This window comes from Stomoxys calcitrans, chromosome 1 (genome assembly GCF_963082655.1).
Source record: "Stomoxys calcitrans chromosome 1, idStoCalc2.1, whole genome shotgun sequence".
Classification (NCBI taxonomy): Eukaryota; Metazoa; Arthropoda; class Insecta; order Diptera; family Muscidae; genus Stomoxys; species Stomoxys calcitrans.
This window is the reverse complement of record NC_081552.1, coordinates 115,899,401-115,912,168: the sequence shown is the minus strand read 5'-3', so window position 1 is coordinate 115,912,168 and position 12,768 is coordinate 115,899,401. Positions and strand designations below refer to the sequence as shown.

Sequence of the window (12,768 nt, the reverse complement as noted above, 5' to 3'; positions counted from 1 at the left end):
TCCCAGATCGGTTTATATGGCAGCTATATCAGGTTCTATATCGATTTACGACATACTAAGCACAGTTATTGGAAGTAATAACAAAACTTGGCTCAAGAAGTCAAGATCCAAGATCGGTTTATATGGCAGCTTTATCAGATTATGAACCGATTTGAATCATACTTAGCACAGTTGTTGAAAGTAATATCGAAACACTACGTGCAAAATTTTAGTTAAATCGGACGATAATTGAGCCCTCTAGAGGCTCAAGAAGTCAAGACCCAAGATCGGTTTATATGACAGCTATACCAGATTATGAACCGATTTCAACCATACTAAGCACAATTATTGGATATCATAACAAAATACGTCGTGCAAAATTTCATTCCAATCGGATAAGATTTGCGCCTTCTAGAGGTTCAAGAAGTCAAGACCCAGCTATATCAAAACATGAACCGATATAGCCCATTTACAATCTTAACCGACCTACACTAATAAGAAGTATTTGTGCAAAATTTCAAGCGGCTAGCTCTACTCCTTCGGAAGTTAGCGTGCTTTCGACAGACAGACGGACGGACGGACACGGCTAGATCGACATAAAATTTCGCGACGATCAAGAATATATATACTTTATGGGGTCTCAGACGAATATTTCGAGTAGTTACAAACAGAATGACGAAATTATTATTACCCCCATCCCCCCATGGTGGAGGGTATAAAAACTAAGCTCTAATATAACACCCATGTAAGCTGACGAATGTTATTCAAACTTGCATCAACAAATCTTTTCAGAAGAAAAAGTTAAAACATTTAAGATAGACTTATCAATCAAAACACTTATATGCACCAAAAATTTACTTCTTACATTTTTTGACTTTCAAACTGCATAACTTTTAACTGAATAATCTGTAGGATGATCATTGAATATTGTTCCAAAACCCGGTTTTCAAACTATTCGAAAAATAATTGTGTTCAAAGAACCGGTTTAAGTTGCTGAGGTTTTTGAACCGGTTATTTTTCCTTTAAAGTAAACCCTTTCAAAATTTTATAAATAAACCTTAGACTAAATCGAAAATAGCCCCTCTTCCTTAATGGAATGCTAATGGGCAAATTCGCATTTGCAAGTCGAAAATTTGGTTAAGCTTAAGAAAAAAATTTTATGAAATTTTCTGAGAAGATTAAATTTTGAATGAAACATTCTCTTAAGACAAAATTTCATTGAAATTTTCTAAAAGCAAAATAACAATGAAAATTATATATAGAGAAGCAAACTTTAAGTACATTTTTCTCTTAAGGCAAAATTTCAACAAAAAACAAGTAAGAGCGTGCTAAGTTCGGCCGGGCCGAATCTTATATACGCTCCACCATGGATCGCATTTGTCGAGTTCTATGCGCGGTATCTCTTTTTAGGCATACAAAGAATATTGAATAAAAAAAAATGATTCGGACCATAAATGTTCAACATTGTAGAAGTCATTGCGTAATATATCAGTCCATTCTGATAAGAATTGCGCCTTGTAGGGCCTCAAGAAGTAAAATCGGGAGATCGGTTTATATGTGAGCTGTATCAAGCTGATGGAAACAAAACATAGACCGATTTGAACGATACATAGCGCAGTTTTTGGAAGTGATACCAAAACACCACGTTCAAAATTTCAGTCAAATCCGACAAGAATTGCGCCCTCTAAAGGCTCAAGAATTCAAGACCCAAGACCGGTTCATATGGCAGCTATATCAAAACATGGCCCATTTACAATCCCAACCGACCTACACTAATAAGAAGTATTTGTACAAAATTTCAAGCGGCTAGCTTTACTCCTTCGAAAGTTAGCGTGCTTTCGACAGACACACGGACGGACGGACATGGCTAGATCGACTTAGAATGACATGACGATCAACAATATATATACTTTATAGGGTCTCAGACGCATATTTCAAGGTGTTACAAACATAATGACGAAATTAGTATAACCCCATCCTATGGTGGAGGGTATAAAAAATATTTTCAGAAAAAATATCGATCAAGTTTGCTTACTTTTCAATGAAGATTTTGATGATATTTTTCTTAAGCCATTTTTCAAACGACAAAAATGCCGTAAAAACTTCCAAAGAACAAATTTTAATTTAATTTTCTATATAGACAATAATTCGATTAAAAAATTTCTTTTTAGACAAAAATGTTTATGGAATTTCCCTAAAAACAGAACTTCGGTTATCTTTTAAGACTTTTCCTGTAAATGTTGAATCCAATTGTACAATTGATAATTGCCACAAAAATATGGTTAGAAATGAGCAATTATTTAGAAATTTTCAAACACCAAGCATGCATCAGCATGAAAATCGAAGCACAATGAAATGAAAATCGCATATCAATGAGTTATGTGGGATTCAATTTTAATCTCAATGTTAAGGGACCTCTTTTCTATTGCCGAGCCCGAAAGGAGTGCCGCAGTGCGACACCTCTTTAGGTAGTAAAGGAATTTTTCTTTACTACTGTTTACTTTTAGAATAAAATTTTCACAATGAAAAATATTTTATTTATTCTGTAATTAAGCTAAACGAAAATAAGTATTTACTTATTTAACAATATATGTAACAATGAAAATTCTGGGCGGGCTACACATTCTGCGGGGTGGGGCCTCCTAGCTACGCCACTGGTCGTTCGTGTTGCCTTTTGGCTTTAAGATTCTTTTTAGTTCCTTTGGCATTATGTCTATAATGACGGGGATACTTTTGCAGTTTGGCTTTGCTGTGGTTTTTGCAACCTGAATTTGCTTGTGTATGAGTGTTTGTGATAGGGTGTGTTTTTGAGGGTCCTTTTGTTAAGTGCAAATCGTATTCTAAAAATAAAATGAAGGTTGAAAGTTTCGTTTTGTTGTCTTGCAACTGCAGTTTCGCTTTATCCTTGGACAAGAAAATTTACCACAGCCCCGGCAAGTGCATAATGTCAAATCATTTCAGCATTTTGCTAGCAAACTATTTACTTTTCTTCGATACGTTAATGGGAACACACATGCAGATTTAAAACGAAAATTACCGGTTTTGTTTTCTGCTCATAGTTCTGTCTCACGGAAGATTTATAAATGCATATAAAACATTAAATAATAAAAAAAAAAAAAAATTAACAAGTAAAAACGTGCAAAGTTCGGCCGGGCCGAATCTTATATACCTTCCACCATGGATCGCATTTGTCGAGTTCTTTCCCCGGCATCTCTTCTTAGGCGAAAAAGGATAATTGAGCGATATCAAGATATGGTCTGGCTTGGAACACAATTAAATTATATGTTGGAGACCTGTGTAAAATGTCAGCTAATTCGAATAAGAATTGAGCCCTTTGGGGGCTTAAGAAGAAAAGTAGAGAGATCGATTTATATGGGAGCTGTATCGGGTTATAGACCGATTCAGACCATAATAAATACGTATGTTGATGGTCATAAGAGGATCCGTCGCACAAAATTTCAGGCAAATCGGATAATAATTGTGACCTCTAGAGGCTCAAAAAGTCAAGATCCCAGATCGGTTTATATGGCAGCTATATCAAGTTATGAACCGATTTCAACCATACATGGCACAGTTGTTGGATATCATAATAAAATACTTCGTGCAAAAATTCATTCACATCGGATAAGAATTGCGCTCACTAGAGTCTCAAGAAGTCAAGACGCAAGATCGGTTTATGTGGCAGCTATATCAGGTTATAGACCGATTTGAAACGCGTCGTGCAAAATTTCATTCCAATCGGATAAGAATTGCGCGCTCTAGAGGTTCAAGAAGTCAAGACCCAAGATCGGTTTATATGGCAGCTATATCAGGTTATGGACCGATTTGAACCATACTTACCACAGTTGTTGGATATAATAACAAAAAACGTCGTGCAAAATTTCATTCCAATCGGATAAGAATTGCGCACTCTAGAGGCTCAAGAAGTCAAGACCCAAGATCGGTTTATATGGCAGCTATATCAGGTTATAGACTAATTTGAACCATACTTGGCACAGTTGTTGGATATCATAACAAAACACGTCGCGCACTATTTCATTCCAATCGGATAAGAATTACGCACTCTAGAGGCTCAAGAAGTCAAAACCCAAGATCGATTTATATGGCAGCTATATCAGGTTATAAACCGATTTGAACCATACTTAGCACAGTTGTTGGATATCACAACAAAACACGTCGTGCAAAATTTCATCCCAATCGGATAAGAATTGCGCACTCTAGAGGATCAAGAAATCAAGACCCAAGATCGGTTTATATGGCAGCTATATCAAAACATGAACCGATATGGCCCATTTACAATAGCAACCGACCTACACTAATAAGAAGTATTTGTGCAAAATTTCAAGCGGCTAGCTTTACTCCTTCGGAAGTTAGCGTGCTTTCGACAGACAGACGGGCGGACTGACGGACGGACAGTCGGACGGACATGGCTAGATCGACATAAAATTTCATGACGATCAAGAATATATGTACTTTATGGGGTCTCAGACGAATATTTCGAGTAGTTACAATCAAAATGATGAAATTAGTATACCCCCATCCTATGGTGGAGGGTATAAAAAGCGCACAATGTTTGCGCATAGCAAACATTGTCTGTTGATTAAAACTAAAATATTTTAATTCTGATGGGAAACTATCTCAATTTGTTTAATTTAAAACAATAACACTGTGGGACAAAATTATACTTTTTATACCCACCACCATAGGATGGAGGTATACTAATCTAGTCATTCCGTTTGTAACACCTCGAAATATTCGTCTAAGACCCCTTAAGGTAATCTTGTCCGTCCGTCTGTCAAATCACGATAGCGGCCGAAAACATAAAGCCAGCCGTTCGAAATTTTGCACAGATACTTACTATTGATGTAGGTCATTGGGGATTGCAAATGGGCCATATCGGTTCAGATTTAGATATAACTCCCATATACACTGATCTTCCGATTTGACTTCTTGAACCCCCTGTGGCGCAATTTTTGTCCGATTTGTCTGAAATCACGTGGTGTTCTTTTATGACATCCAACAGCTGGGTCTAGTACGGTCCAAATCGGTCTATAATCGGATATAGCTCCCATATAATCCGATCTCCCGATTGAACTTCTTGAACTTCTTGAACTTCCCCAATATTTTACCGATTTGACTGTGCCAAGTACGGTCCGAATCGGCCTATAATGTGATATGGCTCCCATATAAACCGACGCATTTTTCGTCCGATTTACGGATGTTGCACGCAGTGTTCTGTTAGGACTTCCAACAACTGTGCAAAGTACGGTCTAAATCGGTCTATAACCTGATATAGCTTTCATATAAGCCGATCTCCCAATTTGACTTCTTTTGCCCTTACAAGCCACAATTTTTGTCCGATTTGGCTGAAATTTAGCATGTGGTATTCCGTTATGACTTCCAACAACTGTGTTAAGTACGGTCCGTATTCGTCTGTAGCCATATATAGCTCCCATATGAACTGATCTCCCGATTTGACTTCTTGAGCCCTTACATGCCGCAATTTTTGACCGATTTGACTGTGCCAAGTACGGTCCGAATCTGTCTATAGAATAAAAGTATGCCCTTTAACTAAATTTATTTTTGTTTTTTTGTTTTGTTGATGGGCTTTTTTGGTCAGGTTGAGGATTTTTTAAATAAAACAAATCGTTTTCATTTTTTCTCTCGACGTTTCGTTGGTTATTTTTTCCAACTTCATCAGGACAGAGTTTATTGAAGTTCCTGTTTAAAGTATTCTTGTATAAAGTATATGTTTTGTATTGCTTAGTTTTTTCATTTAGACTTACGATTAATTTTACATCTTCGTTGAATTACTTATATTACTATAAAAACTGGACACCACGACACAGAAAATATAATAATATAAATAATTGCACTTTGAGGGAAGTATATAAAGTCTAAACTTATTACTAATATCACAGAACAGTCGTTTTCAAGTTATTGCAATGGAATACTGCAGCTTAGTGTTGTCTTTGTCTTCTTTGGTGTTTATCGACTCTTTAAGTCTTTGTTGAATCCGTAGGCTCTCTAATGTGTATCGCTTGTTCTCTATTTTCTCTCTGTCAAGTACTCTTACTGTCTTAAAGTTTGCCGCATGTCCGCTCTCTTTTATATGTTGTGCTAGTGCTGTCGATTGTCTCCCTTTTCTTATGTCGGCTTCGTGCTCAGCCAACCTAGTGCCTAGTGTGCGTCTGGTGGTTCCCACATATTTTTTGTTGCATTTTTCTTGTTGATCTCCATCACACGTAATTTCGTATACGACGTTGCTTAGTTTGAGTTTGTCTGTTTTGGTTGTTGTTCCTTTTTTCCTGAATATTTGGTTTAGAGTTTTGTTTGATTTATATGCTGTTGTTGAGTTTTCGTCAAGTATGATATTTCCCAAAGATGCGCGGTCGGTAAGCTTAGGGATGTACGGTACACTGTAAAATTTTTTCGTCGTTGATGCTTTTTCTTCATGGGGTCGTTTGGATCCGTTGGTGACGTCGCGAATTAAATTATTTATTAATGCCATTGGATAATTGTTCTGTTTTAAAATTTGTTGTATTTTATTTATGTTGTCTGCTTTGAAACGTTCATCGCTTAACAGTAGAACTTTGTGGATGAAGTTCTTGGCCGTATTAATTTTCGTGCTGTGTGGTTGCGTAGAGTTATAATTAATCATTCTTCCCGATGCTGTTGGTTTCGCGTACCAGTTTGTTATTAACGTATTTCCATTTCTTATTATCTTCATATCCAGGAACGGTAACTCTGCACGAGTTTCCTTTTCTATCGTAAATTTTAATTTGTTGTGATACGCGTTCATTAATTTCATTATCGTTGTTTCATCTTTTTTGTTTATCACCGCGAACAGGTCGTCTACATACTTCACTATAAATTTTACCGTTATGTTCATACTCTGCAGTTCGTCCATTACGTCGTCCAAAAGGGTGTCAAGTACAATATCCGCAATCGTTGGTGAGAGTGGGTTCCCCATTGGCATACCATAAGTTTGTTGGTAAAGTTTTCCAGCATACGTGAAGTAATTGTTATCTTTCAGGCAGAAATTGAGAATTTTGAGGAATGTCTGTCTTGGAATGGTGGTATTAACCCGAAGTGTATCCCATTTATCCATAATTTTCTTAATGGCTAGATATATCGGTATGTTAGTAAATAACGATACCACGTCGAAGGAGACGATAATGTCATCTTTATCCAAAGTGATAGATCCGAGTTGTTGTTTCAGTTCTAGAGAGTTTTTAACATTGTATTCCGTCGAAATTATAGTTTTTAGTATGTTTCCAATGTGTTTCGAAAGAGCATAGCAGGGGACGTTCATTGACGAAGATATAGGCCGGAGGGGAGTGCCATCCTTATGAATTTTCGGCAGTCCGTATAGTTCTGGCGATTGCGGTGAAATGCTGTCTAATTTAGTTTTTTCCCATTTTGTTATATGTTTACTTTTGAATAGTTCCATGATAATTTTATTGTTAACTTTTTGGAGTTTCTCCGTAGGATCCACGTCGATTGGTCTATAGGTTGTTTTATCCGCAAGTAATTGGTTCATCTTCTGGTGATATTCCTTCTTTGACATGACTACTGTTTTGTTCCCCTTGTCTGCAGTTGTGACCATAATCGTGTCTCTGTTTGCATCAATTATCTCCTTTGTTTCTTCATAGATTCCTAATATGAATTTCTCTCTGTCATCATTTCTCATGCTTCGCTTAAAATTCGTAATTCTATTAGCTATTTTGGACCGAAAATTCATAAGGATGGCACTCCCCTCCGGCCTATATCTTCGTCAATGAACGTCCCCTGCTATGCTCTTTCGAAACACATTGGAAACATACTAAAAACTATAATTTCGACGGAATACAATGTTAAAAACTCTCTAGAACTGAAACAACAACTCGGATCTATCACTTTGGATAAAGATGACATTATCGTCTCCTTCGACGTGGTATCGTTATTTACTAACATACCGATATATCTAGCCATTAAGAAAATTATGGATAAATGGGATACACTTCGGGTTAATACCACCATTCCAAGACAGACATTCCTCAAAATTCTCAATTTCTGCCTGAAAGATAACAATTACTTCACGTATGCTGGAAAACTTTACCAACAAACTTATGGTATGCCAATGGGGAACCCACTCTCACCAACGATTGCGGATATTGTACTTGACACCCTTTTGGACGACGTAATGGACGAACTGCAGAGTATGAACATAACGGTAAAATTTATAGTGAAGTATGTAGACGACCTGTTCGCGGTGATAAACAAAAAAGATGAAACAACGATAATGAAATTAATGAACGCGTATCACAACAAATTAAAATTTACGATAGAAAAGGAAACTCGTGCAGAGTTACCGTTCCTGGATATGAAGATAATAAGAAATGGAAATACGTTAATAACAAACTGGTACGCGAAACCAACAGCATCGGGAAGAATGATTAATTATAACTCTACGCAACCACACAGCACGAAAATTAATACGGCCAAGAACTTCATCCACAAAGTTCTACTGTTAAGCGATGAACGTTTCAAAGCAGACAACATAAATAAAATACAACAAATTTTAAAACAGAACAATTATCCAATGGCATTAATAAATAATTTAATTCGCGACGTCACCAACGGATCCAAACGACCCCATGAAGAAAAAGCATCAACGACGAAAAAATTTTACAGTGTACCGTACATCCCTAAGCTTACCGACCGCGCATCTTTGGGAAATATCATACTTGACGAAAACTCAACAACAGCATATAAATCAAACAAAACTCTAAACCAAATATTCAGGAAAAAAGGAACAACAACCAAAACAGACAAACTCAAACTAAGCAACGTCGTATACGAAATTACGTGTGATGGAGATCAACAAGAAAAATGCAACAAAAAATATGTGGGATCCACCAGACGCACACTAGGCACTAGGTTGGCTGAGCACGAAGCCGACATAAGAAAAGGGAGACAATCGACAGCACTAGCACAACATATAAAAGAGAGCGGACATGCGGCAAACTTTAAGACAGTAAGAGTACTTGACAGAGAGAAAATAGAGAACAAGCGATACACATTAGAGAGCCTACGGATTCAACAAAGACTTAAAGAGTCGATAAACACCAAAGAAGACAAAGACAACACTAAGCTGCAGTATTCCATTGCAATAACTTGAAAACGACTGTTCTGTGATATTAGTAATAAGTTTAGACTTTATATACTTCCCTCAAAGTGCAATTATTTATATTATTATATTTTCTGTGTCGTGGTGTCCAGTTTTTATAGTAATATAAGTAATTCAACGAAGATGTAAAATTAATCGTAAGTCTAAATGAAAAAACTAAGCAATACAAAACATATACTTTATACAAGAATACTTTAAACAGGAACTTCAATAAACTCTGTCCTGATGAAGTTGGAAAAAATAACCAACGAAACGTCGAGAGAAAAAATGAAAACGATTTGTTTTATTTAAAAAATCCTCAACCTGACCAAAAAAGCCCATCAACAAAACAAAAAAACATTAAATACTCACATTGGTCATCAAAAACACAAAAACAAAAAATTTATTTTTTGTATAAATTTTTGCAGAATCCATGGTGGTGGGTTCCCAAGATGAAGCCCGGCCGAACTTAGCACGCTTTTATTTGTTGAAAATTGGGCAGGTTTTGATAAAGGAGGAAAAAAATATGTGTATCGGCGTTCGGCTTATGATAACTTTTAGTCCTGTCATTTTATAGTGTATTCGGCAATATTAATGACAAGACTGCGTGCAATATTCTCTCTGCGAGCAAAAAATTATTTTAAATAAAATCTCACTGGAGATCCCAATAGAAAAGAAATCTGGATTTACTGCATGTTATAGTAAATTATCAAAAATAAAGATTGATTCTTTACGAGCTGTAGGAAAGTTTTTCACAAAAAAAGCACAAAAATTCAGAAAAATGCATGAAATCTTTAATTGAATCGATAGTACGGCACATATAATTTAATGTTTGAAGATTATTTCATGCAAATGTTGGCCGTGACTGCGCCTTAAATGCTCCATTCGCTCTTTCCAACATTTCGGCCGGTATCTCACGAATAAATGCCTCAATATTGTCTTCCAATGCGTCAATTGAAGCGGATTTGTCTGTACAGACATGAGCTTTAACATAGGCCCAAAAAATATAGTCTAAAGGAGTTAAATCGCACTATCCAATTGTGGCCAATTGAACGGTCCCGAAAATTAATTAAAATGTTCACCGCAATCGCCTCTCAATAAGTCCAATTTTACGCGTGCTGTGTGGCTTGCGTCACAATTTTGTTGAAACCACATGTCATGCAAGTCAAGTTCTTGAATTTTGGGCAAAAAAAGTTGAATAGCATCTCACGATAGCGCTCAACATTCACAGTTACGTTACGATTCGCATTATCTTGGAAGAAGTACTGTCCAATGATGCCACCAGACTATATGCAGCACCAAACTGTGACTTTTTCTGGATGCATCGGTAGCTCTTTCAATGCTTCTGGCTGATCTTCCAAAATTGTCAATTCTGGTTATTTGCTTACCTATTGAGCCAAAAATTTAGTTTCGTCGATCAATGAAAGAAGCGCGCAATGAACTTTATTAAAAGAACACGCATTTGATAATAAATTTCAATAATTTGCAAGCGTTGTACAGACGATTCATGGTTAAGCTATTCATGTTGTCAATTAATGTTTTGCGCTTGTGTAAAAAATGCAAATTTTGCCCATGAACATTCCACTAAGGAACAGGGGCAAACTTCTCACATATCAATGAGTGCAGTCCGATTCTAGTTTAGGCTCAATGAAAAGGGGCCTCCTTTGTATAGCCGAGTCCGAACGGCGTGCCGCAGTGCGACACCACTTTGGAGAGAAGTTTTACATGGCATAGTACCTCACAAATGTTGCCAGCATTAGGAGGGGAAAACCACCGCTGAAAATTTTTTCTGATGCTCTCGCCTGGATTCGAACCAAGGCGTTTAGCGTCATAGCCGGACATGCTAACCTCTGCGCTACGGTGGCCTTTCCATCTTATGTTCCAATTTTACAAGCATATAACATAATTTTTTTCAATTTGATAATTTTTAAACAAATTTAACAGAAGAAACAAGCAAAAGCGTGCTAAGTTCGGCCTAACCGAATCTTATATACCCTCCATCATGGATCGCATTTGTCAGGTTCTATGCCTGATATCTCTTGGGAGGCAAAAAAAGGATATGGGATAAGCATTGCTATGCTGTTGGTGCAATACCAAGTTATGAACCAATTGAGGCCATACTTGGATTGGCTGTTGGAGACCAAAGTGGAAGTTATTGTGTAACATTTCAGCCAAATTGGATAATAAGTGCGCCTTCTAGACTCTTAAGCAGTACAAAGTTGACACCAAACATCATCATTTAAGTTCCACACGGTATTGATAGGAAAGCAACACCGTACGGTAACAAAGTAATACAGCATGGTATGGATGAAAAACAAAATGATTTGTATTATTTGGTACTTACTTTATTAGCGAACTGGTATTGGTTTCAATGTCAATCTTTTGTTGGTTTTGAACCAAACCGTTATTGGTTTTAATACTGAACCGTTTTTGAATATTCCACCCGCTACAAAAATTGATACCAACCGTATTGATAGTAAAGTAATACCAAAACAATATTTATTTATAATGCTTTATATCGTCCGTATGGTATGGACGATATATGTCTTAGATTATTTACGCTGATCAAGAATATATATATACTTTATAGGGTCGGAAATGGATATTTCGGTGTGTTGCAAACGGAATGACAAAATTAATATACCCCCATCCTTCCGTGGTGGGTATAACAAATATTTTATAATGGCTTAAATATTTTAAGAACAAAGATGTACAACACTTTTGCCGCGGTAACAAGAATCTGTACGCAACGCCGTCAATTCTTCATGGCCCGCTTCGTCTGGTATTAAAAGTATTTTCCAATGACGAGAATAAAATAATAACAGCCGGTATTGATAAAGTATCGTCCTTTTTCCATCAGTGTATAATCGGGAGATCAACTTATGTAGGAGCTATATCAGGTTATGAACCGATTTGGACCATTCTTGGCGAAATCAAATAATAATTGCCCTCTCTAAGGAATCAAGATCTGAAATCAGTTTATATGGGAACTACAATATATCAGGTTATGAATCGATTTAAACCATACTTAGCACAGTTGTTGAAAGCTTAAACAGCAGTTCATGCTAAATTTCAGCCAAATAGGATAATAATATGGCCCTCAAGGGGCCCAAGAAGTAAAGACCTCAGATAGGTTACTATGGTGGCTATATCAGATTTTGAACCGATTTGGACCAAACTTGACAGATTTGATGGAAATTAAAACAAAACGCTTCATGCATTTCAGCCCAATCGTATAAGAATTGAGCCCCCTAGAAGCTCAAGAATCCAATATACAGAATCGACAGCTATATCAAAACATGGACTGATATAGCCCATTTACAATCCCAACCAACCTACACTAATAGGAAGTACTCGTGCAAAGTTTCAAGCATTATCTTCATTTCTTTGAATGTTATCGTGCTTTATCGTCTTAACTTAGAATGGCATGACGATCAAGAATATATTTATTTATTTATTTCTTCTTGCACATCTTGTATCAATAATTTACTAAATAAACGGAATGACGAAATTAATATACCCCCATCCTATGGTGAAGGGTATAAAAATAACTGCAACTATTATATAAATGTTTTTAAACAAAAAATTAACGCCTGCAGTTGGCAAATTGTTTTATTGCTGTATAACAGATACCTCTA

General features: G+C 36.5%; 2 protein-coding genes across 2 annotated transcripts; one reads left to right on the top strand and one right to left on the bottom strand.

Annotated features, from left to right (window-relative positions):
• Positions 1–5,911: 5,911 nt before the first annotated feature.
• Positions 5,912–7,672, bottom strand: LOC131996810 (uncharacterized). Its single transcript, XM_059366780.1, has one exon. The coding sequence runs from the start codon at positions 7,670–7,672 to the stop codon at positions 5,912–5,914; it is 1,761 nt and encodes a 586-aa protein (XP_059222763.1).
• Positions 7,673–7,963: 291 nt separating this feature from the next.
• On the top strand, positions 7,964–9,142 carry LOC131996808 (uncharacterized). Its single transcript, XM_059366774.1, has one exon. It carries the CDS (start codon positions 7,964–7,966, stop codon positions 9,140–9,142), a length of 1,179 nt encoding a protein of 392 aa, XP_059222757.1.
• The last annotated feature ends 3,626 nt before the right edge of the window (positions 9,143–12,768 follow it).

Bases quoted from the DNA above. Each gene is read 5' to 3' on its own strand.
- LOC131996810 (XM_059366780.1), bottom strand. From the start codon at position 7,672: ATGAGAAATGATGACAGAGAGAAATTCATATTAGGAATCTATGAAGAA.
- LOC131996808 (XM_059366774.1), top strand. From the start codon at position 7,964: ATGGATAAATGGGATACACTTCGGGTTAATACCACCATTCCAAGACAG.